Consider the following 25,835-nt stretch of genomic DNA (forward strand, 5'->3'; position numbering starts at 1 on the left):
GCTGGGCTTGGCTCTCAGGGACTATCCCCAAAGCCTGGACGGCCCAGAGAGACAAGTCTAGGCCTGGATGAAGAATGAGAAGACCAGCCTCCCTTCCCATTTGCCCACGAGAAGACTTCACTGTGGCCCTGGGTACCACTACAGCTGTGCAAGTCCCCGAGTCCGTGGTCCAGTGGGGACTCTCCCATGTCTAGGCTTTTCCTGTCCTGAGATTGTGCAAGGCCTTCAGCTGCCCTCTGAGCAAGCTCTCAGCTGGACACAGAGAGAGAGAGAGGGCTGAGGGCTCAGGAAAGAGGAAACAGAGCCCAGGCCAGGATCTGCTTCTCCTGGGAAGCAGTAGCAGGGGGCCAGCTGCACTGAGCTCTCGGCCTCTTCCTTCCTGTTCTCTTCCCTGGCAGGCACTGTCAGCTAGCCCAGTAGTCATTTCCTCCTGTGGAACAGACTCTTCCATCTCTGGGCATGGAGGGGAGGCAGGTCAGGTTGTGGGGAGTGAAGTGGGCCTCGGACTATCTAGCATAGGGTATGCATGTGTGTGTGTGTGTGACTCCTGGGCCCTCCAAACCCATGCAAACCCTAAACATGAAGCTATGCTAGGTCCTATCCGGGCCCCAGGGTAGCCCTGGCTATGGCCCTACTCCCAACTCCACCCCAGCCACACCAGCTGTCCCCATTTCAGCTACTCTCACCTCACTGGAATGGCAGCTCCAAGCACTTACTCCATGCCTTCCTCCTACAACCCAGCACACCATCCCAAACCCCGAGCCCACCCCTCACACCCCTACCCAGCCCACCTCATCTTCATCTGCACCCATTGCCACCTTGGATTTCAGCCCAGATCCCAGCAGAGGCATGCGCATGCAACCCCTCTCTGCTCTATTCACATCGCTGTTTCACCTGGTGTGGGTTAGTCAGTCAGAACTGGCTGAAACTTGGTTTTGGAACAAACTACTCCTGTCAAAGTCACTGCTTAGCCGCCACCGGGCCTGGTGGTATAGGTCTGTCACCACAGCTACTCGGTGGGCGGAGGCAGGAGGATCTCGGACTGAAAGGCTCGCCTGGTTACAGAGTAAATTCAAGGACAGAGCAAGGAAAACTTATCAAGAAGAGGGATGGTAGGTGGGGATGCAGTGCGTCAGCAGAGTCCTTGGCTGGCATGCACGAAGCCCTGGGCCCAATCCTCTGACTACATAAAGCAGGTATAATGATCGCATCTGTAACCCCAGCATTTGGAAGGGAGAGGCAGGAAGATCACAAGTTCAAAGTCATCCTCAGCCACATAGGCATTCAGAGAGGCCTGAGTCCCCCCTGTCTGGAAAGAAAATGCAGTAGACGTTATATATGGATTCTGTGGCTTAGACAATTGATGCTGGGCTCATGTTTGGAGTTCTCTGTTTTGAAAATAATCCACTTCTAGAATTGCCCACTGTGTTCTTCCTTCTCTTTCTGGGTGTCCTCCAGCTGGCCTCATCTGCATCTCTCTTTCTCCAGCTGATAGGGAAGTTGGGGGAACCCTGGGGTACAGGAAACAGAAACTGAATCCTACGCTGGAGAAAGTTACCCACAGTGACCCTGCCTCTGTCCTTCTCTTGCCTGCTGGACTGGGCTTCTAAGATTAGAGGTCAGGGAGTCGGGGCCCCAGCCTACCTTCCCTAGATGTCCTGGGACACTTGGTCTCACATGCGGTCAACACAGGTTTCCAACACCTGCCAGAGCAGCCTAATGGCTCTGACATGGCCCGTGCCGATTCCAAGTGTGGCCATTTAAGCCTTCCTTCAGCGTGTCCTGCTTGGGGACCCAGAATGAACATCAGGAAATTCTGTCTGAGGCCATTACTCTCCAAAAGTCATTGTTCACAGGAAGAATCCTCTATGTCCCAAGACCCCTATCTGTCCTTCCCTTTCTCCTAGGACAGAATTTATTCCCAAGGAGTGTTGGGTACCTAAGTAGGCTGACTACCCCAATCCAAGCCCATGGCACCTCCCTTTCTGCACCAGGTTTTCACACAGGGGACAATGCTCTTCCCCTTCCCCCCTCCCTGGGGGGGTTGTCTCTGCTCTTTCTTTATTAAAAACAGTCCCCTGGGCATTTGGGGTGGAGCAGGCCAAGCCAGCATGCTGGACTCCAGTGGGACTGATCCCTGTGGTAGTAGGGCTGGGCCAAATGAGGCAACATTGTCATATGGTCTCTCACATGCTCCATTTTGGTACCAAGGTGTCGAAATCCCATAATTGCCCCCACAAGAATCATCATTGCCATTTCTGGGACCTCAGTTATTGGAGACAGGGAGTTGGGGACAGCAAAGACATAGTTGGCGTTCTGGCTGCAGGGGAGCTGGCCCTGACACCATGTGTGGGGATCTAGGCCCTAGGGCTACTCTGACTCCAAATGTATTTACCAGGCTGCTTTTCATTAAAGTGAGGGGCCAGTCTGGCCTAGTCTCCAGAAACCACACGTGTTTTTCGGTGGCAGTGGGTACAGAGGCCCGGGGCCCCTGGGCAGCAGAATTCTTTCTGTCCTACTTAGGCCGTTTGCCACCTTCCCAGCAAAGGCATCTCTTCTGCCTTCTCCACGGGGCTAAGTGCTGCCTGGGCATCTTGGGAGCACCTCAGATCCTCAGCTCCCCATCCAAGCCTGGACTCTTTCTCAGGCCTCTCCAGGTAGTCAGTGCAGTCACGTGCTGCATGGGCTGGGGGCTGGGAGGTGTCATGAGTTTCCTGTTGTCACTTCCAGCCTCCCTATGCTTGCCTGTTACCCAGTTGAGTCAGCAGGCAGCTGGGAGAATTGCAAAGTTGCAACACGTGTGTGTGTGTGTGTGTGTGTGTGTGTGTGTGTGTGTGTGTGTGTGATAAAATATACATAAGATAAAATTTACTTATCCCGTCTTTAGGTGTACTCTTGCGCTGGTTACGCAGCCATCCCCACCGTCTATTTTCAGAACGCTCTCATCATACACAACACAGTTTCTGTGACCATTAGCAAGCAATTCCATATTCTCTCCTCTCCCAGCCCTGAAAACGTCATTCCCGTTTTCTGTCTCTGGAGCATTCATGAGCTAGAGTGATGCAGCATCTCCCCGGCATGTTACAGAGCAAGTGTCAGAGCTGCATTTGTCCTGATTAGTATTCCACCCCGTACACCAGCACATCTCTCTGTCCACCCTCTGTTGATAGGCACAGGCTCCTTCTGTCCCTTGGCAACTGTGAATGACCCTGCTGGGAGTGTGGTTTACAAGTGTCTTTTGGGGGCTGGCCTTCCCTCTTTCTTTCTGAGCGGATAACGCTCCTGCCAACATGGTGCTCGTTCCTAAGACCCACCGGACAGTCTGCAGGAAGCGTGGCAAGTCACCAAGCCCACAAAGTGACACAGTACAAGAAGGGCAAGGATTCTTTATATGCACAGAGAAAGCGGTGTTATGACAGGAAACAGAGTGGCTACGATGGGCAGACTAAGCCTATTTTCTGCAAAAAGGCTAAAACTACAAAGAAGATTGTGCTGAGCCTGGAGTGTGTTGAACACAACTGCAGATCTAAGAGGATGCTGGCTGTTAAGGGATGCGAGCATTTTGAACTGGGAGGCGATAGGAAGAGAAAGGGCCAAGTGATGCAGTCCTAAGGTGATGTTGTTATGAAGACACTAAGTCATGAGCTTTGACTCGCCTCATTTCGTTGCAGTTGATCTTTTGGGGAAGGAATAAAGAAAGAGTTCAAGAAATTCTCTGGGGCGGAGGTGGGGGGGGGGAAAGAAATGTCATTTTGGGGCCCTGCTTCTATCACTACAGGGTTTAATCCTGGGATCAATTCCAGAAGAGGGGCTGCTGCTCCATTTCACAGCTCTATGCTGACTTCTTGAGGAATCCTCGCCGTTTCCTGCACTGTGCCATTTTACATTCCCACCAATGATGTACACAACCCCGGCACATCTTAGCTGGGTTGTTTTATTTCAGAGGAGGCTATGCCATTGTCAGAATTTTCAACATGGCTTAGATGTTAAGCCTCAATAAAGGATTTTCAGACATTTTCTTTCATTCTTTGGCTGCCTTGTGTTCATTCTTCTCTACAGGTTTGCTGTTCGTTGTGTGTTTTTACTCTAGTTTTTCTTTTTTCCATTAGTAGTCATTGGAGTGCTGGCGAGGTGGGGGATCACTGGTTGGTTGGTTTGTGTGTGTGTGTGTGTGTGTGTGTGTGTGTGTGTGTGTGTGTGTGTGGTCTATTCGCCTGTTTGTTGATGCGTGTCCAGGAGCAGGACATAGGAGGGCACTGTGTGTCCCCTGTCACTTTCTACTTTACTCCCCCCGAGACAGGTCCTCTTGCAGCTGAGCTGGCTGGCCAGCTAACCCCAGCAATCCTCCTGTCTCTGCTTCAACCAGTGCTGGGGCTGCATGTATGCCCATGCCTGGAGCAGGTACTGTGTGCTTTTTACATTCTGAGCGTCTCCCCAGTGCTGGGGCTGCATGCATGCCCACACCGGGAGCAGATACTGTGTGCTTCTCACACGCTGAGCATCTCCTCAGCCCTCACTGCATTTTCTTCATGGCTTGCCAGTGTCTTTTCATTTGCTTACTGATCACCAGCGTTTCTTCAGAGAGAAGTGTCTACTCAAGTCCTTTGCTTGTTTTCTTAGCTGGGTTGTTTTATTTCAGAGGAGGCTATGCCGTTGTCAGAATTTTCAACATGGCTTAGATGTTAAGCCTCAATAAAGGATTTTCAGACATTTTCTTTCATTCTTTGGCTGCCTTGTGTTCATTCTTCTCTACAGGTTTGCTGTTCGTTGTGTGTTTTTTGTTTGTTTGTTTTTGTTTTTTGAGACAGAGTTTCTCTGTGTAGCCTTGGCTGTCCTGCACTCACTTTGTTGGCCAGGCTGGCCTTGAACTCATAGCGATCCACCTGCCTTTGCTTCCCTAGTGCTGGGATTAAAGGTGTGAGCCACCACCGCCCGGCTTGTTTGTTGTGTTTTGATGCACACAAAGTCAGGTCCATCTTACTTATTTCCCCCTCTTCTTTTTTGAGACATGGTCTTATTACCTTGCCCAGACTCAAATGTGTGACCCCCCTGACCACAGTCCACCCCCAAATGCTAGAATCACAAAGCACACCACTGCCTAGCCTCTAATTCAGGAGAGCACTGCCTGATCCGAAGCCATGGAGACCGTCATGGAGGGCTCCTATGTGCGGTGCCTCTGGAGGCCCTTCCCACAGTGGTGCTCTGGTCTTGCTTCTCGTGTATGGTATACAGTAGGCACCTAACTAATGCTTATGGGTGTGAATGTGTTGTGCAGGACCCTTGTGCCACCTGACACATGGGCGTTTCCTTGCCACCTCTCTAGCCTGACTCTGAACTCCAAGGACCACACACCTCTACCTTAGTCATCGAGAGCCCTGCAGGTCTGGGGCTCTGCACCGCTTGGACCACATGTCCTCAGGCTCAGGTCTTCAGAAATGGGCAGATGCTTGTGGATTCCAAGAAGGAAAACACACAAAGCCTTCTCTGCTGTGCTCACAGGGACTCACTCTGGGGGGGGGGGGGAGTTGCAGATCTGTGCAGCATCCTGAAGGCTGAGTAAGATTTCTGCAAGCAAAGATCGTTCATGGATGGGGGTAGATCCGGGGAGGTAGGGAGCCAGTGAGCAGACAAGACTGCGCACAGAGAAAGGGGACAGGTTCAGAGGTAGGAAATGAAGGTCTTTTGAAATGTCATAGGCAATGGGTAGCCACAGAGTTTTTTGAGAGAAGAATGACTCTTCAAAGCCAGCATTTTATCAGGCTCCTGAAGGAGGGAGGATTCTAATTTTGTCTACAAAGAAGCAAGCAGCCTCAGCCCTTCAGGAAGTTCAGTCAGATACATTCTGGCCTGTAGCTGGTAAGGTTGGAGGCAGGAGATAACATCTCAGGTAAATCCACTGGGCTTATTGGATGCTCTGGAGTAAGTCACCATGTCTCCTTCTATTCCGGGCTCTGTTGGTTTGAGGTTAGGAAGGGCTGGGGGGAAGTAAGGAAAGAGACAGACTGTTCGTCTGCCTGGAGGCTGTGTCCTCAAGGGGTGGAGTCAAGGAGCACAGAAGACTTCCTGGGGCATGCCACCAAGTGAAGACATTTCCAATCACACCCTCAGCCAGGAACACAGGCTTGTGTTTTCGCTGCTGGTGGCTGCCACAGCAGTCCTTGGAAACCCTGCCTTCCTGTTGGGTTGGCCAACACAGCAGGTGAGCTAAACCCTGCAGACTCTGGCACTGAAGTGCCTCCAGGCTGTCCTGAAGAGGCCTCTGTGGGCCCACCCAGCCTGTCAGACTTCTCCCTTAGGCACCTGAGCTCCCCTGAGAACCGGTGATGTGTGTTCTGCTCTCCCTGCTCCTGTTGGCCTCCGTCTTCTCTCTAGGTAAGCTGCACAGGTCTAGTGCCTTTCACTGTGTCTGGCCTCTGGGGACCCAGCACAGCAGCCTAGACTTAGGCGTAGGTCAGAAGTGGCTGAGCACACCCCATCCCTGAGGCACAGAGAGGGCCTTGCTAGGGGTATATTGTAGGACTCTGAGAAGATTTGGGGCCCATCGGGACCACCCGTTCCTGAGCAGGTGACAGGGCTCTGAAGTGCTCCCAGGCCTGAATTTCCTTCTTCTCTGTCGGTCTCCTACCCTCCTCCAGGCCAGACCACATGGGGTGTCTCCAGTCCCAATGATGTGCAGGGCGTGACGGGATCGTGCCTGTTCATTCCCTGCATCTTCAATTTCCCTGCCGATGTCAAAGTGCCTAACGGCATCACGGCCATCTGGTACTATGACTTCTCGGGCAAACGGCAGGTGGTGAGCCACTCAGGGGACCCCACCCTGGTGGAGAAGCGTTTCAAGGGCAGAGCCGAACTGTTGGGGAACATGGATCGCAAGGAGTGCAACCTGCTGCTCAAAGACCTGCAGCTTGAGGACTCGGGTACCTACAACTTCCGCTTTGAGATCAGCGAAGGCAACCGCTGGTCAGATATCAAAGGCACCACAGTCACCGTGACAAGTGAGGAGGCTGAGGACTGGCCCCGTGTCAGGGACTCTCAGGCTGCTGATTCCTCACCTCCTGGCTTATCCTTTGGTCCGGACCCTATCCAGGCCTTCAGCCTCAGCTTCCGCTCTGGTCTTGGCCTAACACTGTTTTACTCTGTAACATTGGGGGGTGAGGGGTGGGAGTGATTCCTTAAAAATTATCCTTTCTTTAAGGTCCCCTGACCAGGTCTCACCCTTTCTTTGGTTGGGGTTTTGGGGGCAGAATGAAGTGAAGAGGAAAATGAAGGCTAGCCCTGAGAATTTCTGTCTTTGTTTTCAGAGGAGCCCAGAGCTCCCACGGTTACTCACATAGAAGAGTTGCGTGAAGGTGTAGAGGTGAATTTCAATTGCTCCACACCGTACGTGTGCCTGCAGGAAGAGATCAGCCTGCAGTGGCAAGGCCAGGATCCCACTCATTCTGACACCTCCGGATTCCGACTCCTCGAGCCCACGGGCGTCTACAGACAGGAAATCCTACACATGGCCCTATCCTGGCAGGACCATGGCCGGATCCTGCGCTGCCAGCTCTCAATGGCCACCCACAGTAGTCAGAAAGAGTTTTACCTACAAGTGCAACGTGAGTGTGTCCCACCCTTGTCCCCAAACACCCTTTCTGTGGCTCCGTGACAAAACAAACAAACAAACAAACAAAAAACCCAGCTTGCCTAGCCCCTAGGAACAGAGCCTTTGTCCCTGTGGCACTCAGATGCATTCAGGGCAGATGGAGAGAGACTGCTCAGCCTTATCAGCCCATGCTTATAATGTGAGTACTGGGAAGACAGAGACGTGGGTCTCTTGCTGGCCAGACAGCCTAACCTACTTGGCATGTTCTAGATCAATGAAAGACTCTGCCAGAATAAACAAGGTGGACAGCACCTGGGCAACAGCATGCATATGCATGTGTATATGTGTGCGCCCCATACTCATGACCACTGCATGCACACATGCATACATGCGCATATGCACGCTCACTGTGTGTGTGTGTCTTAGTATTGTTAGTCCCTTGCTTATAAACTGTTTAACTTTTCTGAGAGCTAATGTCTGCTGTCATTGGCTCCCTGAAGTGGCTAACCCCTAGCCACTAAGGCGAGTAGAGCTCTCATGACTTTATTTATATAACTCATCCCCACATAGAAAGAGGACAGGATTAGAGCACAGAAGGCCATTGTAGGCCATTGACAGCCACACGTAGGTCAAGCACCACATTCCCAGAGCCTTGTTGGAAAAGGAGGGAGGCAGGAATATTGAGAGGTAGGGAAGACAGGTGACCCTGGGTTTGGGGGGTCTCTCTAGGTGGTCTTCCTTAGAGCAGAGTTTAGAAAGAAGTGTGCCAAACACCCTGCCATCCTCACACACCTTACCTGACATCCCATCATGCTTTGCAGATGCCCCCAAAGGCGTAGAGATCTTCCTCAGCTCCTCAGGAAGGAACATTCTTCCGGGGGATCTAGTCACGCTCACGTGTCGAGTGAACAGCAGCTATCCTGCCATCACGTCTGTGCAGTGGGCCAAGGATGGAGTGAGCCTTCAGGCTGACGGGCGTGTGCTGCAGCTCTCCTCGGCAACCTGGAATGATTCTGGGGTCTACACCTGTCAAGCAACAAATAATGTGGGCTCTCTGGTGTCACCCCCGCTCAGCCTCCATGTTTTTAGTGAGTCCTGGATGAAGCTGAGGGGACCTGTGTCAGGACAGGACCAGAGGCTTGCATACCCATGGCAGTACCTCCTCACAGGGGCATATCAAGAGAGCCCTGGGAAATGGTATAAAGAGAAGCAGGTGACTTCAGGAGGCTTCTGCTATAAGGGAAGAGGAGTAGGGCTCAGTACAATATGTAGAGATTGAAGCTGATTGTGACCCAGAACTCTAAGAGTGTGTCCTATGCTGTTCTTGCAGTGGCTGAGGTCAAGATGAGTCCAGCAGGGCCCATCTTGGAAAACGAGATGGTGACGTTGCTCTGCAGCACCCCCAAGGAAGCACCCCAGGAGCTCCATTACAGTTGGTACAAGAACAACATTCTCCTGGAAGACGCCCATGCCCCCACTTTGCACCTGCCCGCAGTCACCAGGGCCGACACTGGCTTCTACTTCTGTGAGGTGCGGAACACCCAGGGCAGTGAACGCTCCAGCCCAGTGAGCCTGGTGGTCAGATGTAAGTGGCCAGTATGTGGAGCAACAGCAGACACTACCAGTAGGGGCAAAGGGTGGGTGGGGTCTCTACAAGACAGTTGGGGTCCCTGGCATAGCAGCTTCAAGAGCCTTGACCCGGATGTAGACTTTGCAGCCAGATGGGGTGGAATGCGTGCCCAGCTCTGCACCCCCTACACAAGGTTGGCCTTCTTAGGCTCAGTCTTGTCCTATGTCTAACAAATGTTTTACTCAGAAATAAGTTCAAACTTATTTTGTTCGGACTGTTGCTATCATGTTGCAGACAGTGTATCCGGTTTCTGCATGTGCACATGTGTTGTTTATTCCACATACATAATCATGCATATAAACCATTACTCGTTCTGTGCTCAAACACACAGGTTATGTACATACTTTCCTATAGGTGTATTTAGAATTTTAATGGGGCCTCATCACAGTGAACTTTTCTCACACCTTTAACCCCAGCACTGAGGGAGAAGAGGCTAGTGGAGATCTGTAAGTTCTGGGCTAGCCAGGGCTACATAGTGAGATCCTGTCACACACATTCTCTCTCTCTCTCTCTCTCTCTCTCTCTCTCTCTCTCTCTCTCTCTCTCTCTCTCTCTCTCTCACACACACACACACACACACACACACACACACACACACAGAGAAAGAAATTAAAGTTGAAAAGGCATCTGCTACAGTCCGGGAGTTTAGTTCATTACGCCTTAAACACGCATGTCTGAGCCTCACGTTAACTATGTTTGGGTCAAGCCAGCTAGCACAGGCCTACTTCTCAATTAGGTGCCAAATAGCCCGTGAAGTCCCTGAATGTCAGCTGGTAGCACAGCGCGTCAGACTGCCAGCGGCTCTCCTAGGCTTGTTCCTGCAGCACTGTATATGGCTGGCGACCCAGTAGCATGAGAGCGGGTCATGTTGTAACTTGCTAGCCTAGGCAAAAATGAACATTCAAAGTACAGTTTATACTGACTCTCACGAAGGTGAAAAATCCCAAGTAGAGCAACTGTAAGTGGATGCTCGTCGGTATGCATGTGCGCAGTCGCGAACGTAGGGTCTCTGTATACCTCACCTTGTCAGTGTGCATTTCCTAAGACTACCCTGCACACAACCCTCACACAAGGATCACACCAGGAATACAATACTCATTCCAGAATTTATGGGCAGTTCCTTAATCTTTCCTTATCCTTCGTGGAGGCTACCCCTTCGCCTGAGGTGAGTTACTTGATTGGGAAGGCCACAGGTGTGACTCTGTCTGCCTTGGCGTTCAGGGTCAGTTTGTCCTGGGCTAATAATGGTGTGATCACCTGACGAAAGTGTTGCCCTCTGCCTGGGACAGTTCCACTTTTCTCATCTTTAAAACAAGGCACTGGCCGGGCATGGTAGTACACAGCTGTAAGTGTGGAGGTTGAGGCAGAAGAATCACTGGTTTGGGACCAGCCTGGTTACAAAGTGACAGGCTAATCTGGGGCCCTGACATCCATTTTGAGTGTGGGCATGAGGGCTAGCGTGGCTAGCAGAGAGATTTGCCCATCTGGAGGGTAAAATATATTCAGCGAGTGTTGGGGGGGCGGGGGGTGGGGGAGTTCCGAGATCACCCTGTTCCAGGGCACAGTGGGGCAAAGGTCCATGGAGCAAAGGAACAAAGGAGCTATGCAGAGGTCATAGCAGAGGATCCAGGAAGTGGCCTTTCTGAGGATAACAAGCCACCTCTGGTTCCCACACAGATCCACCCCTCCCTCCAGAACTGACTTCCTTCTTGGAGACACAGGCTGGACTTGTGGGTATCTTCCACTGCTCTGTGGTCAGTGAGCCCCTGGCTACACTGGTGCTGTCACACAGAGGCCGCACATTGGCCTCCAGCTCTGGAGAAAACGACTTCAACCCTCGCTTCAGCATTTCCTCTGCTCCCAACTCCCTGCGCCTGGAGATCCGGGACTTACAGGCAGCTGACAGTGGGGAGTACACGTGTTCTGCTACCAACTCCCTTGGAAACGCAACTTCCAGCCTGGACTTCCATGCCAACGGTAATGTGGGCATCCACCGCAGGGGGGCGCCAGTGGGGCCGTTCAAGGAGGAGGCCTCCTTTTCCTAGCAATGCTAGGGCTCAACTGAGGAGCCAGAGTGGTTAGGTTCTATGGGAGGCCTGGGTTATGTAGTCACTCCATCGTCAGAGAGATCTGGTAGGGAAGGCAAATGGGAAATGTAACGGATCAAATTATTTCTCTCCCACATTTCTGACTTTGTACTTGGAGGGTCCTTTATAGGCATCCATTTATTTTTTATTTCTTAAGTTTTGAGGGTCAGGCATTTGCTAGGCATTAGAGGTGGGAGACCAAATAGAGAAACTGGTCCCTCCAGTTATTGGTGCACACAGGCAATGTTTGTTACCGCCATGTTTGACTTACGCTGGGGACTAAGCCCTGGCCTTCACGCATGACAGGTAAGCACTGTCCCAACTGAGTTACATCCACAGTCCTCAGGCCAGGTTTTTGACATAAGCCTGGCTTGATGTAATCTGGCCTCCAATACATCTGAGTGGGCATTCAAGGCTAAATCCTCCTTAGCTGCCACCAAGCCCCAACAGGCGTGTGAGGAGAAGAAATCGAGAGGACTTCCTGCAGCAAGGGGCGATGAGGACCAGGGCCCTCACAGCTTCCCCAAGCCTGTTCTCTGTCCCTCTGCCAGTGGCCCGACTTCTCATCAGCCCTTCAGCAGAGGTTGTGGAGGGGCAAGCAGTGACCCTGAGCTGCAAGAGTGGCCTGAGCCCAGCGCCTGACACACGCTTCTCCTGGTATCTGAACGGAGCTCTCCTTCTGGAAGGACCCAGCAGCAGCCTCCAGCTTCCTGCGGCTTCCAGCACTGACGCTGGCTCATACTACTGCAGAACGCAGGCTGGCCCCAACACCAGCGGCCCCTCCCTGTCCACTGTCCTCAGCGTGTTCTGTGAGTTGGTCTTGGCTACTGCCCACTGCCCACTGCCCACCGTGTGGGATCATTTCGTTGGGATCACCAGCCACCCACTTCTGTATCCTCCTCACCCCAGGGGTCCACAGCAGAGAGTGGTCACAGGCCTTGCCACCGTGGACCTGTTGACCTAGGGTGGAAGTTAGGGTCCCCTTTCTCTCCTGTCCTCTGGACCCAGCCTTTGCTCCTAAGTTGTACCACAGCTCTAGACCCCAGCTTGTCCTCTCCCCAGATATCACACCTCAAAGTATGTGCATGTACCCCACAGTCTGCTAGCTCCTCCGTGGCCCCGCCTCCCCTCCCTCAGGGTAATGCTCCATATGAGCCCTAGCATCTGGTGATACAAGTATCTGGTCACACTTGAGGGCCTCCCCTAGCAGGTGTGTTTAGGGGTTTGCTAGTGTCTTAGGGGGATTATGTGGGAGCCAGGGCTACCAGCTGTCTTTGGCTATGTGTTTTGAGAGCTCTTGAGAAAGGAAGCCTTTTTTTAAGCACTTGCCTAGCTTACATAGGACCCTGGGGTCAATCCTAGAACCACTTAGTGACTCTTCTTGTTGCTGGGTCAAAAACAACACAATGAAGGAAGTGTTATTTTGGTTCTTGATTGGATAGTGCTGTCCACCAAGGCCATAGGATGGAGGCCGCTGGTCTGCAGTCAGGAGGCAGAGAAAGACAAAGCAGATGCTCAGTTACTTCTCCCTTCCCTGCCCCGCCCCTGCCCAAGACAAGGTGTCTTTGTGTAGCCTTGGCTGTCCTGAAACTGGTTCTGTAGGACCAGGTCAGCCTCAAACTCACAGAGTGCCTCCTGAGTGTTGGGTTTAAAGGCCTGCTACATCACGTGCCTGGCTACTTTTTCTTTTTTTACTCAGTCTGGGCCGGTAAACTCCAGAGACATGCCCATAGGTTCATCTCTTAGTCGACTCTAAATCCTCCAAGTTGATAGCATTAACCATCAAAGTTGTTACAACAGCAATAAAACTAGAAAGGCCACTTTAAGTGTTTCCTTAATATGCCAGAATCTGGGTGGCCTGACAAACAGAGGCGGAGTGAACTTTGAGGCATTGCTTAATAACAGGTGTGGTAGACAGCAGCGGTCTTGGGGACCACTTTGAAGGTGCTCAGCTTTAGACTTAGATGGGACAAGGTGCAAGGTGACTGATAGCCTGTACAACACCTTGATCCCAGCTGGAAAATGGCACAGTTTAGGATGAGGAGCCTAGATGAATGCCAATGTCGTCTGGGTGCCCTGGTGCTGTGCCCATCCTACACAGCTGTTTGTGTCTGCTCAGCATGCCTCTTGGAGCCTAGACAAACCTATGTGAACTTGGGGCTCTAGCAGTAGGCACGAGATGAGTGCCTAATGTTCTTACTCCCCACAGACCCCCCAAGAAAGCCCACATTCACTGCCAGGCTGGATTTGGATGCCTCTGGAGTGGAGGCTGGGCATCGTGGCCTCCTCTTGTGCCGCGTAGACAGCGACCCCCCGGCCCAGCTGCGGCTTCTCCGCAAAGGCCGTGTTGTGGCCACCTCTCTGCCATCGGGGTGTGGGAGCGGCTCCCGGCGCACAAAAGTCATCAGAACCTCCAACGCACTGCGTGTGGAGATCCAGAAGCCGGTGTTAGAGGATGAGGGCGTGTACCTGTGTGAGGCCAGCAACACCCTGGGCAACTCCTCTGCCTCTGCCACCTTCAACGCTAAGGGTAAGGAGTATAGGAGGGGCTGAGGGGGCCGGAACCTGAGCTCAGACTACGCTGCTTTGAGCCAACTGACCTCTGTCCACCATGCGGTGGGGGGGGGGGCTGAGGGAGCCTCAATGCCCCTCTCTCCATATCAAGAGTAGGGGGGCCATCCTGGGACTTCCAAGGCTCACCTCTGATGAAGTAACGGGGCTACCTTGCCTTCCATCCCTTTTCCATGCCCCTCTATGCCCCCATGTCTTAGTGGATTGCCTCTGCGTCCTTTCATGCTCAAAGTTGGAAACTGGAGCCTGAGGTAGGGTGGGTGTGGAAGGAGGCTAACCAGAGTGAGTCCTTGCTGCATATCCTCCAGCCACTGTCCTGGTCATCACACCATCGGACACACTGCGTGAGGGCACAGAGGCCAACTTAACTTGCAACGTGAGCCAGGAAGTTGCCGTCAGCCACGCCAACTTCTCCTGGTTCCGGAATGGAGCGCTGTGGACCCAGGGGCCACTGGAGACTGTGAGGCTGCATCCTGTGGCCAGGACTGATGCTGCCGTCTATGCCTGCCAACTCCTCACTGAGGATGGGGCTCAGCTCTCGGCTCCCGTGGTCCTGAGTGTGCTGTGTGGGTGATGGTTAAGGGCACCACAGCTTGGAGGACAGAAGGCTCAGTGGTGGTGCAGGGGCGGTGGGGGGAGCGGGGGGGGGGAGTGGAGGGGCCTACAGGATGGAGGGAGCTGGGTGCCATGGGCACCCAGGCATGGCCAGCAGGGCCTATGGAGCATGTACAAGAGGAGGGGGCACAGTGTGATAGCCAGACTGTAGTGACACTGGCTAGAGTGCCCTGACTAGCTACCCCTACTCCGGTTCATGCAGACGCCCCAGATCCGCCAAAACTGTCATCCCTCCTGGATGTGGGTCAGGGCCACATGGTTGTCTTCATCTGCACTGTGGACAGCTATCCCCTGGCTCGTCTGTCTCTATTCCATGGGGAGCGTCTCCTGGCCACCAACCTGGAACCCAGGCGTGCATCCCATGGCAGGTTCCAGGCCAAGGCCACAGCCAACTCCCTCCAGCTAGAGGTCCGAGAACTAAGTCTGGAGGACTCTGGAAACTACCACTGCGAAGCTACCAATGTTCTCGGTTCAGCCAACAGTTCACTCTTCTTCCAGGTCAGAGGTAAGTGTCAGCCCCCTCACACGAAGGTGGACCCTGAGATCTAGATCTGTCCGCATCAGACCCTGTGTTCCGTGAATTCCACACAGACGTTTTGGTGAGGGTGTGGTCCTGCAGCCTTCTCCGGCTTCTGCTACCCCCACCTGTGCTAACTGCAGTGGCCATAGGAAGAAGAGGTCACCGAGCAGGTGGCCTGTTTCAGCTGGAGCCTGCCCTCCTCCCTTCCTTCCTGTTCTTCTGAGACAGGGATTCCCCAAACTTGCTATGTACCCATGCCAGCCTCAGACTCCTGCCTCAGCTATCCTAGGGCTAAGATTACAGATGTGAACTACCATGCCCAGCTGGCTGGAGAATTTTCTAACACAACCTATTTTGTAGTATAATTTTGTTTAACCCAAACATTCTCATATTAAATCCAGTGATGCATGTTATGCAATAACATATATATATATTCATCTTCTTTATGTATATGCACATATATAATGTATATCTATCTATCTACTTCTATAGATGTATATCTATAGAAAGTCTCCTAGAACAAGCATCCATGGTAGCACACACTTGTAAGCCAAGCATTTCAAGAGGCAGAGACAGGGAGAGAGCAAGTTCAAAGTCAGTCTGTGGTACATATGTCAAAACAAAACAAAACAAAACAAAACAAAAGTCTATCTAGGCAAACACACCAGAAAAAAAAGTAAAGGTAATACCCACAAGGCAAGGGCCAAAGAGGCACACATCCTTCCCTCATGGTGTCAAGCAGTAGTAATCTGGGGACCTTTACTTTGGTTCTGTCTGTCTTTTTAAATTTATTACACCCATTGTTTAGGCACAGAGATTGGGTCGGAGTCATGGGGACATTGTGAAGGACCATGGGCTGCGGTCCCGTTGACTGTGAGCTGGCTTAGTTCTGGTCCTGGCTCCTGCCCCTGCTCTAGCTGTCCCTCCTCCTCACTGCCCGACCCCTGACCCCTGACCCCTCTGTGCGCACTCCCCGCTCTCTGTCTTGCCATGGCCTACATCCTGGGCTAAGGATTTGGCCACAGAAGCCTGGAAAACCACAACCCTAGGCTACTCCCACTGAGTCCAGTGTACAGTCAGCTCAGTGGCCCTCAGCATGAGCTAGCCCTCCTGTGGGGTGCTTTTGTGGCCAAACCATCATGTCTTAGGGTTAGCGCAGCTAGGTGCTGTGGCTGGTGCTGCCTGTGGAGCATATAGGCTCCGTTGTGCTGAGACTCACCTGCCACAGGCGAGAACGACTGACAGAACGAAACTCCAAACTTTGAGAGTCGCAAATGTTAATCCCAGCACTCAGGAGGCCGAAGCAAGAGACCCTCATAGACTCAAGGCCAGCCTGGGCTACACAGTGAGTTCTGAGCCTGCCAGGTGTTACAAAGACTCTATCTCAAAAACTAAACCAACAGATCAACCCAACCAAGCCAAACCGGAAACCCACACTTCAAGTGGTAAGAAGCCAGAGCCAGAACAAGGCAGATTCAGGCCAGGAAAGGAGCAGCAAAGACAAAGACAGGCAACTGAGGGAGCCCTTGGCAGCTGTAGACATGGGATTGGGGCTCCTCACTGTTCCGGAAACACAAACAGTACCAGACAATGGGAGAGATTTTGACAAGCCCTCATCTTATCCTGTTTCTCCTTGCAGGGGCCTGGGTGCAGGTTTCACCATCACCTGAACTCCAAGAGGGCCAGGCTGTGGTCCTGAGCTGCCAGGTGCCCACAGGGGTCCCTGAGGGGACCTCATACCGCTGGTATCAGGATGGCCGCCCCCTCCAGGAGTCGACTTTGTCCACACTCCGCATTGCAGCCATAAGTCTGAGGCAAGCTGGTGCCTACCATTGCCAAGCTCAGGCCCCGGACGCGGCTACTGCCAGCCTGGCTGCCCCTGTCAGCCTCCATGTAGCCTGTAAGGGTTGCTTCTCACTGACGTGGGGAAGGGAGGTGTTCCACAGCAGGCCCTTGTATGAGGGATATCTTAGTTACCCCCTGACTACTTCTCACCTGATGTAGACACCCCACGCCGCGTCACACTGAGCGCCCTGCTGAGCGCAGGCCCTGAGCGCATCGGCCTCCTGGTGTGCAATGTACACAGTGACCCTCCAGCTCAGCTGCGACTGTTGCACCAGGATCGCCTTGTGGCCTCTACCCTACAAGGCCCGGAGGAACTGGCAAGCAGCAACCCCCGGCTGCATTTAACTGTGCGCTCCAACGAGTTGCGCCTGGAGATCCGCTTTACAAGGCTGGAGGATGGGGGTACCTATACCTGCGAGGCCACCAACGCACTGGGCCAGGCCTCTGCCACAGCTGACTTCAATGCCCAGGGTCAGTGTGGAGGAGAAGAGGAGATGAAGAAGGTTCTAGAAGCCCCGACTCCATACTAATTAGGGATGTGGGTTCAGGACCTGGGTTGCGTGAAAGGTCCTTGTCCCTCAGGTTTAACCCATGAACTCCTTTAGCAAGAGCGTTCCTGGGGGGAACCTGGAGTGTGTCTCAGTAGCAGAGCTGACTGGCCCATGTACAGACAATGGCTTGCTCCACACAGCTCCAAGAGCCTCACTTGTGACTTCCTCCTCCCCCCCAGCTGTGCGTGTGATGGCGTGGCCCAATGCCACTGTGTACGAGGGGCAGCAGGTGAACCTGACCTGCTTGGTATGGACTACCCACCAGGTCCCACTCAGCTACACGTGGTACAAGGGTGGGCAGCAGCTCCTCGGTGCCAGTTCCATCATCCTGCCCAATGTCACAGTTATGGATGCTACCTCCTACCGCTGTGGTGTGGAGCTCCCTGGCCAAGCACCCTATCTCTCCAGACCTTTTACCTTGGATGTCCTCTGTGAGTCTGGCTGGGTGTGGGCAGTGGCAGAAAGAGGGACAGAAACTCACAGGGATCAGGGCATGGGAGAGCCCCCTAGTACACGCTCTACGAACCGAGCAACTAGCCAGCTGTGGAGATGGGGGCGGGGTCTTCCTAGGCAGAGGAGCAGAGCCCTAGACTGGGCAGTAGGGAACTGTCCTGCTGCTTGCAAACCATCCTTCTCTGTGTAAACCTCCTGGACCTCTGCAGATGCTCCCCGAAGCCTGCGGCTGACCTACCTCCTAGAGACCCAGGGCAGGCAGCTGGCCCTGGTACTGTGTACTGTGGATAGTCGCCCACCCGCCCAGCTAACGCTCAGCCACGGTGGCCACCTCCTAGCCTCCTCAACGGAAACCTCTGTCCCCAACACCCTGCGCCTAGAGCTTCGAGACCCAAGGCCTAGTGACGAGGGACTCTATAGCTGCTCTGCCCACAGCCAATTGGGCAAGGCTAACACATCCCTGGAGCTTCGGCTGGAAGGTGAAAGGGGACCAGACCAAGGTTGCAGGGGCTGGGGCTGGGGGTGACTGCCTGTAATGCCCAGGCTGGGCCCAGCTGACCTTGGTCTCCTTGGTTCAGGTGTACGAGTGACGATGAATCCCTCTGCTTCTGTGCCCGAAGGGGAACCTGTCACAGTGACCTGCGAGGACCCCTCTGCCCTCTCACCCACTCTCTATGCCTGGTTTCACAATGGCCGTTGGCTTCAGGAGGGACCAGCTTCCTCACTCCAGTTCCTGGTGACTACACGGGGTCATGCTGGTGCTTACTTTTGCCAGGTGCATGACACCCAGGGCACACGCAGCTCCAAGCCGGCCACCCTGCAAATTCTCTGTGAGCAGGGGTCCTTAGCTGTGGCTTTCCAGGATGAGGGTGGCAGAGGGTGCTGCCAGGAATTGGTTAGGGTGGGCATGGCACTGCCAAGGGCCTAGAAATGAGCACTTGTGGGGAGGGGGAAAGAGGGCATAGCAATTAAGATGGAGACATTACGGCTCCAGGAACCCAGCCCACAAGACCCTGCTCACAGCCTCTTGATAAGGCATAACTTTTAGGAGGGGACGTTTGTCTGGAAACGTTAGCTTCACCAACATTGGGCAGATGGGCATTGAGCCGTACATGCCTCAGCAGGACCCCTATCTGTGTCCTGCCCTACCTCTAGATGCCCCTCGGGATGCTGTCCTGTCTTCCTTTCAAGACTCGAGGACCAGGCTCACGGTCGTGATACAGTGCACTGTGGACAGCGAACCACCCGCTGAGTTGGTCTTATCCCACAATGGCAAGGTGCTAGCTGCCAGCCATGAGCCTCAGAGCTCAGCATCAGAGATGGGCCGTGTCCAGGTATCCCGGAATGCTCTTCGACTACAGGTCCAAGATGTAGATGATGGCAGTGCCTATGTTTGCACAGCCCAGAATGCACTGGGTTCCATCAGTACCACCCAGAGGCTCCTGAGGGAGACTGGTGAGTAGGACCGGGGTGAGGAGGGGGGCTGGAGTTTGGGGTTCTTGAGCTTTGGAATATGAACTGCTCCTTCCCTAAGGACCCTAATCTGCTTGAGGAGGCATGGCTTTCAGTGAAGGGCTAGCCTAGCCTCAGGATGAGCCAGCCCCTACCACTGAAGTGGGGAAGGACAGGGAGGAGACATCAGGCCTCACATGCCTTTACTGGGAAAGCCTGGGGTGGTAGCGAGACAGCGCCCCTATCCTTGGGAAGCCTAGTCTGAGGGCAAGATGCAGCCTCGTACTTCAAATGACCTTCTCTGATTCTGGGCGCACAGCCCTGTCATGGGAACCCCAGTACGCAGATATAATCATGTTGTTTTTATGTAGCTTAAGAAGACACACAAGCCCCAGCTTGGAGGGCCTTCAGCACTAGATAGATTGGGATCACCCCACCATGCTCAGATCCCTGCCCATCTGCCCATCCTTGTACTACAGATATAGACGTGGCAGCCGAGCCAGGCTTGGATGTGCCAGAGGGCACAGCCCTGAACCTAAGCTGCCACCTCCCTGGTGGCTCCCAGCCCACGGGCAACTCCACGTTCAGATGGTTCTGGAACCGCCATCCACTACACGCAGCTCCTGTGCCCACACTGTCCTTCACCCACGTGGCCCGGGCTCAGGCTGGGTTGTACCACTGCAGGGCTGAGCTCCCCACTGGAGTCGCCACCTCTGCTCCAGTCATGCTACGCGTCCTCTGTGAGTACAAACCCAGCTCTGCCCTGTCTCGCCACATCTCACTGATGCACATCAAGTCTTTTCCTCTCTGCACATAGCAAGGGCTCCATAGGCAAGGGTCTTAGAACACTAGCATCCTCACTGGCTGGTTGTATACGGTTGTGTAGCTACGCTTTTGTCCTCCGTCTTTGAGACAAAGGATACATTCCTCAGTCCTCTTGGGATGAGCACAGAAGGTAAAGCAGACTGAGTGTCTGGTGCACATCAGGCCAGCATTAACCTTGGTTTCCCCCACTCCATTCTTCTTCTGTGCCCAAGCTGTATCAGTCAGTTACCGCCTGGTAACAAGTTAGGCCAAATTCACAATTCTGTGGGTCAGAAATTTGGACAGGGCTCAGCTGGGCAGTTCTTCTGGTCTCCTGGCTGCAGTCTAGTGGCTCTGCCAAGGCAGAACAGTCTAACATGGCCTCACCTGGTGGCTGCAGATGGGCCATATATGGCCATCAGACTGGCCTGGGTTTTCTACATGTTTGTTCCAGGAAGCAGAAGGTAAGCTGCATGACATCTTGAGATCCAATTGCAAAGTCCTACAATGCCACTTAAAAAACGTGTTTGCATACGCTCTGTGTGTGTGTGTGTGTGTGTGTGTGTGTGTGTGTGTGTGTGTGTGTGTATGCGTATGCTTGTACCTGTCTGTGCATGCGAAGGCTGCCTCCCCACCCTACCTTTTGAGACAGGGTCTCTCACTGAACCAATTCAGCAAGATTGGATGTCCACAGGGACCCTCCTTGGCCCTGCTTCCCCCAGTGCAAGCATTACAGCTTCTCACATGAATGTTGGGGATCAAACTCAGATCAACCCAGTGTTTATGCAGCAACCACTGTCCTGACTAAGGCAACCCGCGCCCCCCCTCCCCATCCTCCATGACGTTGCTTTTGCCTCAGGAGTGAGGAGACAGGGCTCCACTACTTTCATGGAAGTACATCGAAGTCACGGCGGAGGGAGGGGTTTGTAGTAGGTTTCTACAGTCATCACACACTTCCTCTCCACAGACCCTCCCAAGATGCCCACTCTGACAGTGTTCGTGGAGCCTCAGGGTGGCCTCCAGGGCATCCTCGACTGCCGAGTGGACAGTGAGCCCCTGGCCAGCCTCACCCTCCACCTGGGCAGTCAACTAGTAGCCTCCAACCAACCCCAGGGCGCTCCCGCCCCTGAGCCTCACGTCCGCATCTCTGCCTCGCCCAATGCCTTGAGACTGGACATTGACGAGCTCGGACCCAGCAATCAGGGGGAGTACGTTTGCACCGCCTCCAATGCTCTGGGCTCCGCCTCCGCCTCCGCCTACTTTGGGACCAGAGGTGAGGGGCGTGGCTCTACGGGGCGGAACCGCTCTGTAAAAAGATTCTCCTGTCCTCAGGCTGCCTTCCTAGACCCCTTCTGCCACTGTCTGTCTGGTCCAAACGGATCTCTTGGGGCTCCCATGCACAGGGCCTTGAAGATGAAGTGAAAGTTAAAATCATTTCTGTCTTGATTGGGTCACCTTGGGAGGAAGTGTTGGGGGGCCCTGAAGCCCAGCTTCTCCTTCACGTTGCAGCTCTGCACCGGCTTCAAATGTTCCAGCAACTTCTCTGGGTCTTGGGAATTCTGGCGGGCTGCCTGTGCCTGCTGCTGGGCCTGGGGGCCTGGCGCACCTGGAGGTGGGTTCGGAGCAGTGTGGGGTACCTGGGTACTTCATTCTGCCCATTCCGTGTCCTCTTTTGTTCCCCCAAATCCTTTGAGTAAAAAATCTCCCCTGCGGAGTTCACAGGCCTCACTTTTCTTACCCTGTGCTTTAGTGGGGGCTGGGGATGTGGAACAAAGAAGGTATCCCGCACTGTGCAGGGTTCTCCTGCTCTGTACAGCGGGGGTGAGGGAATGTGGGGGCGGGGGGGCAGTAGGGAGGCGTCTCTCACTGAGTCTGCTCCTGCCCATGCAGAGCGAAGCATTCTCAGAAGATGAATGTGGAGGATTCAGCCGAGATGGCCACGCAGAAAGATACTGTCCAGGTATCCGTTCAACCCGTGTGAGCGCATGTAGGTGTGACAGTGCCCATCTGCCTTCTAGATAGGGTCCCCATTTCTAGGACAACGCCAGGACCAAGGGTGGTTGGGAAAGGAGCCCAGAAGTTCAGATCTCCTTGGGGAATGAGGAGAGCAATTCTGACTAAGGGCTCAGAGACGTTATGTGTTTGCTGGGTGCGTGACTCGGTGGCGCGGGGTGGCTTTATCAAGACATAATTTCTGATGCCGCTCCTTCCATGTTGAAGTCTTTCTTTATCAAGTCTGAGCTTGCCTGTCACCTAGGCAGGAGTGAAAGGCCATTTCCCCCCTCCTCTAATGTGTTTCTGTTCTCCAGATGACCCCTTCCTAGGCCCACAAGTCAGGGTGGGACCTTCTGTGATCTAGGTTTTCTTTACGGGAAGCTCCTAGCTCTTGATGCAGCCACACATGGAACCTCATCTCCTGTCACATCCCTGAGCTGATGGATGATTTACCTGCCCTCAAGAGGAGGTCGTTACAGCTGTCTGACAACTCAGGTGTTGTGAGCAAGGTCCTATGCATCTCTGTACGAACAGCACCGAAGCATCTGACTTTCCCGACCTGCCTTCCAGTGTAGGCATAAGGTTATTGTGTAATTCAAATGCTGATTTCTGTAAACCGCTCCGCCCCCGCCCCCCCCAATCTCTGGTTGCAATCCTTGTTCTGAGAATCTGTTGTCTCAATGTTGTGTAAACACTGCTTCCCAATTGTCCCCTGATATGCCAATAAAACAGTTTGCAGCCAATTGCTGAGCAGGGGAGAGAATAGGGCTGGACTTCCTGCCAGCCAGGGGACAAGGAGCGAGAAGATGATGTAGGTGTTTCAGCCACAGGAATAGGTCTACGAAACCTTAGGGAAAGCCACAAAGTACAAATATTTCTGAGGTATATGCTGGGAGGAAGGCAGATTAGCTTAGGGGGTTAAGAATAGAGTAATAATTGCTCAATTGTTGTGTTGTGAAGTTCCTCAAAATAATACAATGGAGTCTCAATTGTTTGGGTGATAGCCGAGGCAAGAGAGAAACAGAGAAACAAACACAATTTTATAAAAAAAATAACTGTAACGTTCCAAGCCTCTCGCTCCTGAGATGGATGGAGAGAGATGGGATGGAGGTCAGCCTGCTTCCGCCAGGGCTCTGAGACTGAGTCAGCCACGTTATCCACTTCTCTCCGTGTGGCTTTCCTCTGTGTCCCTTTGCCTCTTTCTCTTCAAAGCCCATCCTGGAACTTTCTGGATAGGTTACAGCGGCATGCGGTTCCTCGTGGACTTAGCTAGGATGCTCTGTGCTAGACAGGCTAGGTCAGGCTGCTCAACAGTGACCTCAGCGAGGCAGGCTTTTGTTTTTCTCTCCTGTACTGTCCAGGTTATGCTATGGTGCTATCAGCATCCTCACTAGCTTTTCTCTGTCCCCCCGCCCCCTCAGACGTTGCCTTTGATTATGAAGCTTAGGTGACTGCAGCGTCCACTGTCCCTGTAGTGAGAAGGAGTGCAGCAAAGGCATGCCCGGTCCTGTGGTCCACGGGACTGGAACATGCACTTGCCACTCTACTCACGTCCCATCAGCTAGAAATCGGTCACATAAACACAACATGCTGCAGGGGAGACTGCGAAATGCACTTTTTATTCTGAGTCTTCACTACAGCTGGCACTTGTATCTCTGAAGGGTCTCCCAACTATGGACCCAGCCCTAGGACTTTTGACATTGAGAAGAGCAGCGTTATCAGGCCAGGCTCTGACTCAGTGTCCTGGGCCATTTTGTTTCTGAGTTTCCTGAGTTATCCTTACATGGTTAAACGGAGGAAACCAAGGGTTGGTGGTCCCTAGGTAACTTAGTTACTGTTCTTGTGCTGTGAAGAGACACAGTGACAAAGATAACTCTTAGGAAAGAAAACATTTAAGGGGGGGCGTGCTTATAGTTTTAGAGGGTCGGTCCATCGTCATCACGGTCGGAAGCAAATAACTGTGGTGATGGAGCAGTAGCCAAGAGCTTTATATCTTGATCAACAGACAGCAGGGAGGGATGGGGCAGGGAGGGAAGGAGAGAGAGAGAGAGAGAGAGAGAGAGAGAGAGAGAGAGAGAGAGAGGGACCCTGGTATGGCCTTTTGAAACCTCAAAGCCCACCCCCAGAGACATACCACCTCCAACAAGGCCACACCCCCTAATCCTTCCCAAACACTTCACTAACCAGGGACAAAGCATCCAAACATAAGGGCTTACTGGGGGTGGGGGAGGGGAGGGGGGCATTCTCATTCAATCCACCGCAGCAGGTAGGGTAAGGGCATGCCAGGCAGACATCCTTGTACAGAGTCCGGCCCCCTGGAAGAAGAAGTAACTCATCCCATTTGCTCTTAGCCCCGTAGCTATACCAGCTCTTTCAAGAGCAAGGAGCAGACAGGGTGTTGCCAGCATCCTGTTCCCACTCTGGACGCGTGACAAAGTGTATATGGCATGGCAAAGTGAACACTGCGCATCCCCTGGACACCCAGGCTCCAGTGTCTGTTAAAACAAATGAGTATCACCAAGAGGGAACGAAGTGCTCCCGGGAGGTCAGGGGTGGAGAAGGACCAGGTCTACAGTGGACTGCAGACTCCGCTGTTGCCTGGTAGAAGATGGTAAAAGGAACAGGGGGCCTGGGGGTGAGAACTGGGGAACAGTTGGAGGAGCTAGATGCTGGGAATCAATTGGGAAAGTAACTGGCATAGTCGAGGCTTTGATCTTGCTCGCTCTAGGCTCCCTTCCCTCCCTCCTTCCTTCCTTCTTTCCGTCCTTCCTTCCTTCCTCCCACACACACCCCCGCTGCCAAGACAAGGTCCCATGTAGCTCAGTCTGACTCCGGTCTTATTATGTAGCTGAGAATGGATGACCTTGAACTTCTCATCCTCCTCTAGCCCCGTTTCCTTTTGTGCCTGGATGCCACACTTTCTCTGGGAGCCTGTCCAGCATGTTGCTCCAATAAACTTCCGTTCCAAGATACAACTGGAGTCAGTTTTACTCTTGCAACCAAAATGCCAAGGCTAGAATGCAAAGAATTCAAATATTGAATTCTAGTGCCTCAGACACCATCTGTGGGCATGTACACCAGGAGGTGTAAATCACATGATGCTTGCCTCATACTGTCTGCTGAAGTCCTCTGTGTCCCTTTCTGCCCCTCATGGCTCCTATGATGGGCTGCTCACTCACAAGGCGCAGCACAGGACTGGGCATATGTCAGGTGACATTCGTTTCTTCTACATTTTTGTTGAGTAGAAAGGGCAGAAAACCAGCAGTACCAGAGGCAAGACAGGGAGGCAGGGGGAGAGTAAACCCTGTGCAGCAGGATGCTCCCGGATGACAGGGAGCAAGAGCTACACTCACAGGGTGGTGGTGGCTGAGAGTTTGGGGACATGTGACTTGGGAATATTTGTCTGCTCTCATGTCCTTCCAAGGAGGGGTGCTAGAGAGTGCCCAGAGGGGTTCAGTGGGTCAATACACAGTGATCTGAAGCCCATTAGACTTCTGAAATAAACCTGTAACTCAAATGAAACATACGCACATGGGAAGTATGTTGGCTCAATGGCTTTTCCAAACGGGAGCATTTCCATGTGATCCAGATGAGATCAAGAGAGAAATGCCAGCACCCCAGAGTACCCCACTCCCACCTTCCTTTCCCCCAAGTGTAGCTACTAGTTGGACTTCTGATGCCATAGATTTGATTTTTCCTGTGTTTCAGCTTTATAAAAATGGCACCA

General features: G+C 53.1%; 1 protein-coding gene and 1 pseudogene across 7 annotated transcripts; both read left to right on the top strand.

Annotated features, from left to right (window-relative positions):
* Positions 1-3,290: 3,290 nt before the first annotated feature.
* LOC311594007 (large ribosomal subunit protein eL42-like) lies at positions 3,291-3,702 on the top strand (annotated as a pseudogene). The gene has a single exon. The product of its transcript is annotated as a large ribosomal subunit protein eL42-like (transcript).
* Positions 3,703-5,998: 2,296 nt separating this feature from the next.
* SIGLEC1 (sialic acid binding Ig like lectin 1) lies at positions 5,999-25,064 on the top strand. 6 transcript variants are annotated; one of them, XR_014778101.1, is made up of 22 exons: positions 5,999-6,372; positions 6,636-6,995; positions 7,302-7,598; positions 8,407-8,673; positions 8,916-9,170; positions 10,893-11,192; positions 11,854-12,111; positions 13,512-13,832; positions 14,182-14,439; positions 14,691-14,993; positions 16,648-16,908; positions 17,013-17,324; positions 17,584-17,835; positions 18,067-18,357; positions 18,436-18,687; positions 19,013-19,312; positions 19,789-20,049; positions 21,081-21,386; positions 21,623-21,725; positions 22,004-22,073; positions 22,490-22,690; positions 24,468-25,064. XR_014778101.1 is itself a non-coding variant. In XM_084776175.1 (22 exons), the coding sequence occupies exons 2-22, from the start codon at positions 6,324-6,326 to the stop codon at positions 22,547-22,549; spliced, it is 5,136 nt and encodes a 1,711-aa protein (XP_084632301.1). In that variant the 5' UTR covers positions 5,999-6,199; positions 6,297-6,323; the 3' UTR covers positions 22,550-22,851. The 6 variants fall into 6 exon arrangements, 5 of the variants coding, with proteins under 5 accessions (XP_084632301.1, XP_084632305.1, XP_084632303.1 ...); XM_084776175.1 differs by lacking the exon at positions 24,468-25,064 and having other exon boundaries at positions 5,999-6,199; positions 6,297-6,372; positions 22,490-22,851; XM_084776179.1 differs by lacking the exon at positions 24,468-25,064 and having other exon boundaries at positions 22,423-22,851.
* Positions 25,065-25,835: the final 771 nt, after the last annotated feature.

Source organism: Acomys minous (genome assembly GCF_964271855.1).
Source record: "Acomys minous genome assembly, chromosome: 3".
Taxonomy (NCBI): domain Eukaryota; kingdom Metazoa; phylum Chordata; class Mammalia; order Rodentia; family Muridae; genus Acomys; species Acomys minous.

Bases quoted from the DNA above. Each gene is read 5' to 3' on its own strand.
- SIGLEC1 (XM_084776175.1), top strand. From the start codon at position 6,324: ATGTGTGTTCTGCTCTCCCTGCTCCTGTTGGCCTCCGTCTTCTCTCTA. The intron at 14,440-14,690 runs GTGGGTGATGGT...CGGTTCATGCAG, and splicing joins CGTGGTCCTGAGTGTGCTGT to ACGCCCCAGATCCGCCAAAA. The intron at 16,909-17,012 runs GTAAGGGTTGCT...CACCTGATGTAG, and splicing joins TGTCAGCCTCCATGTAGCCT to ACACCCCACGCCGCGTCACA.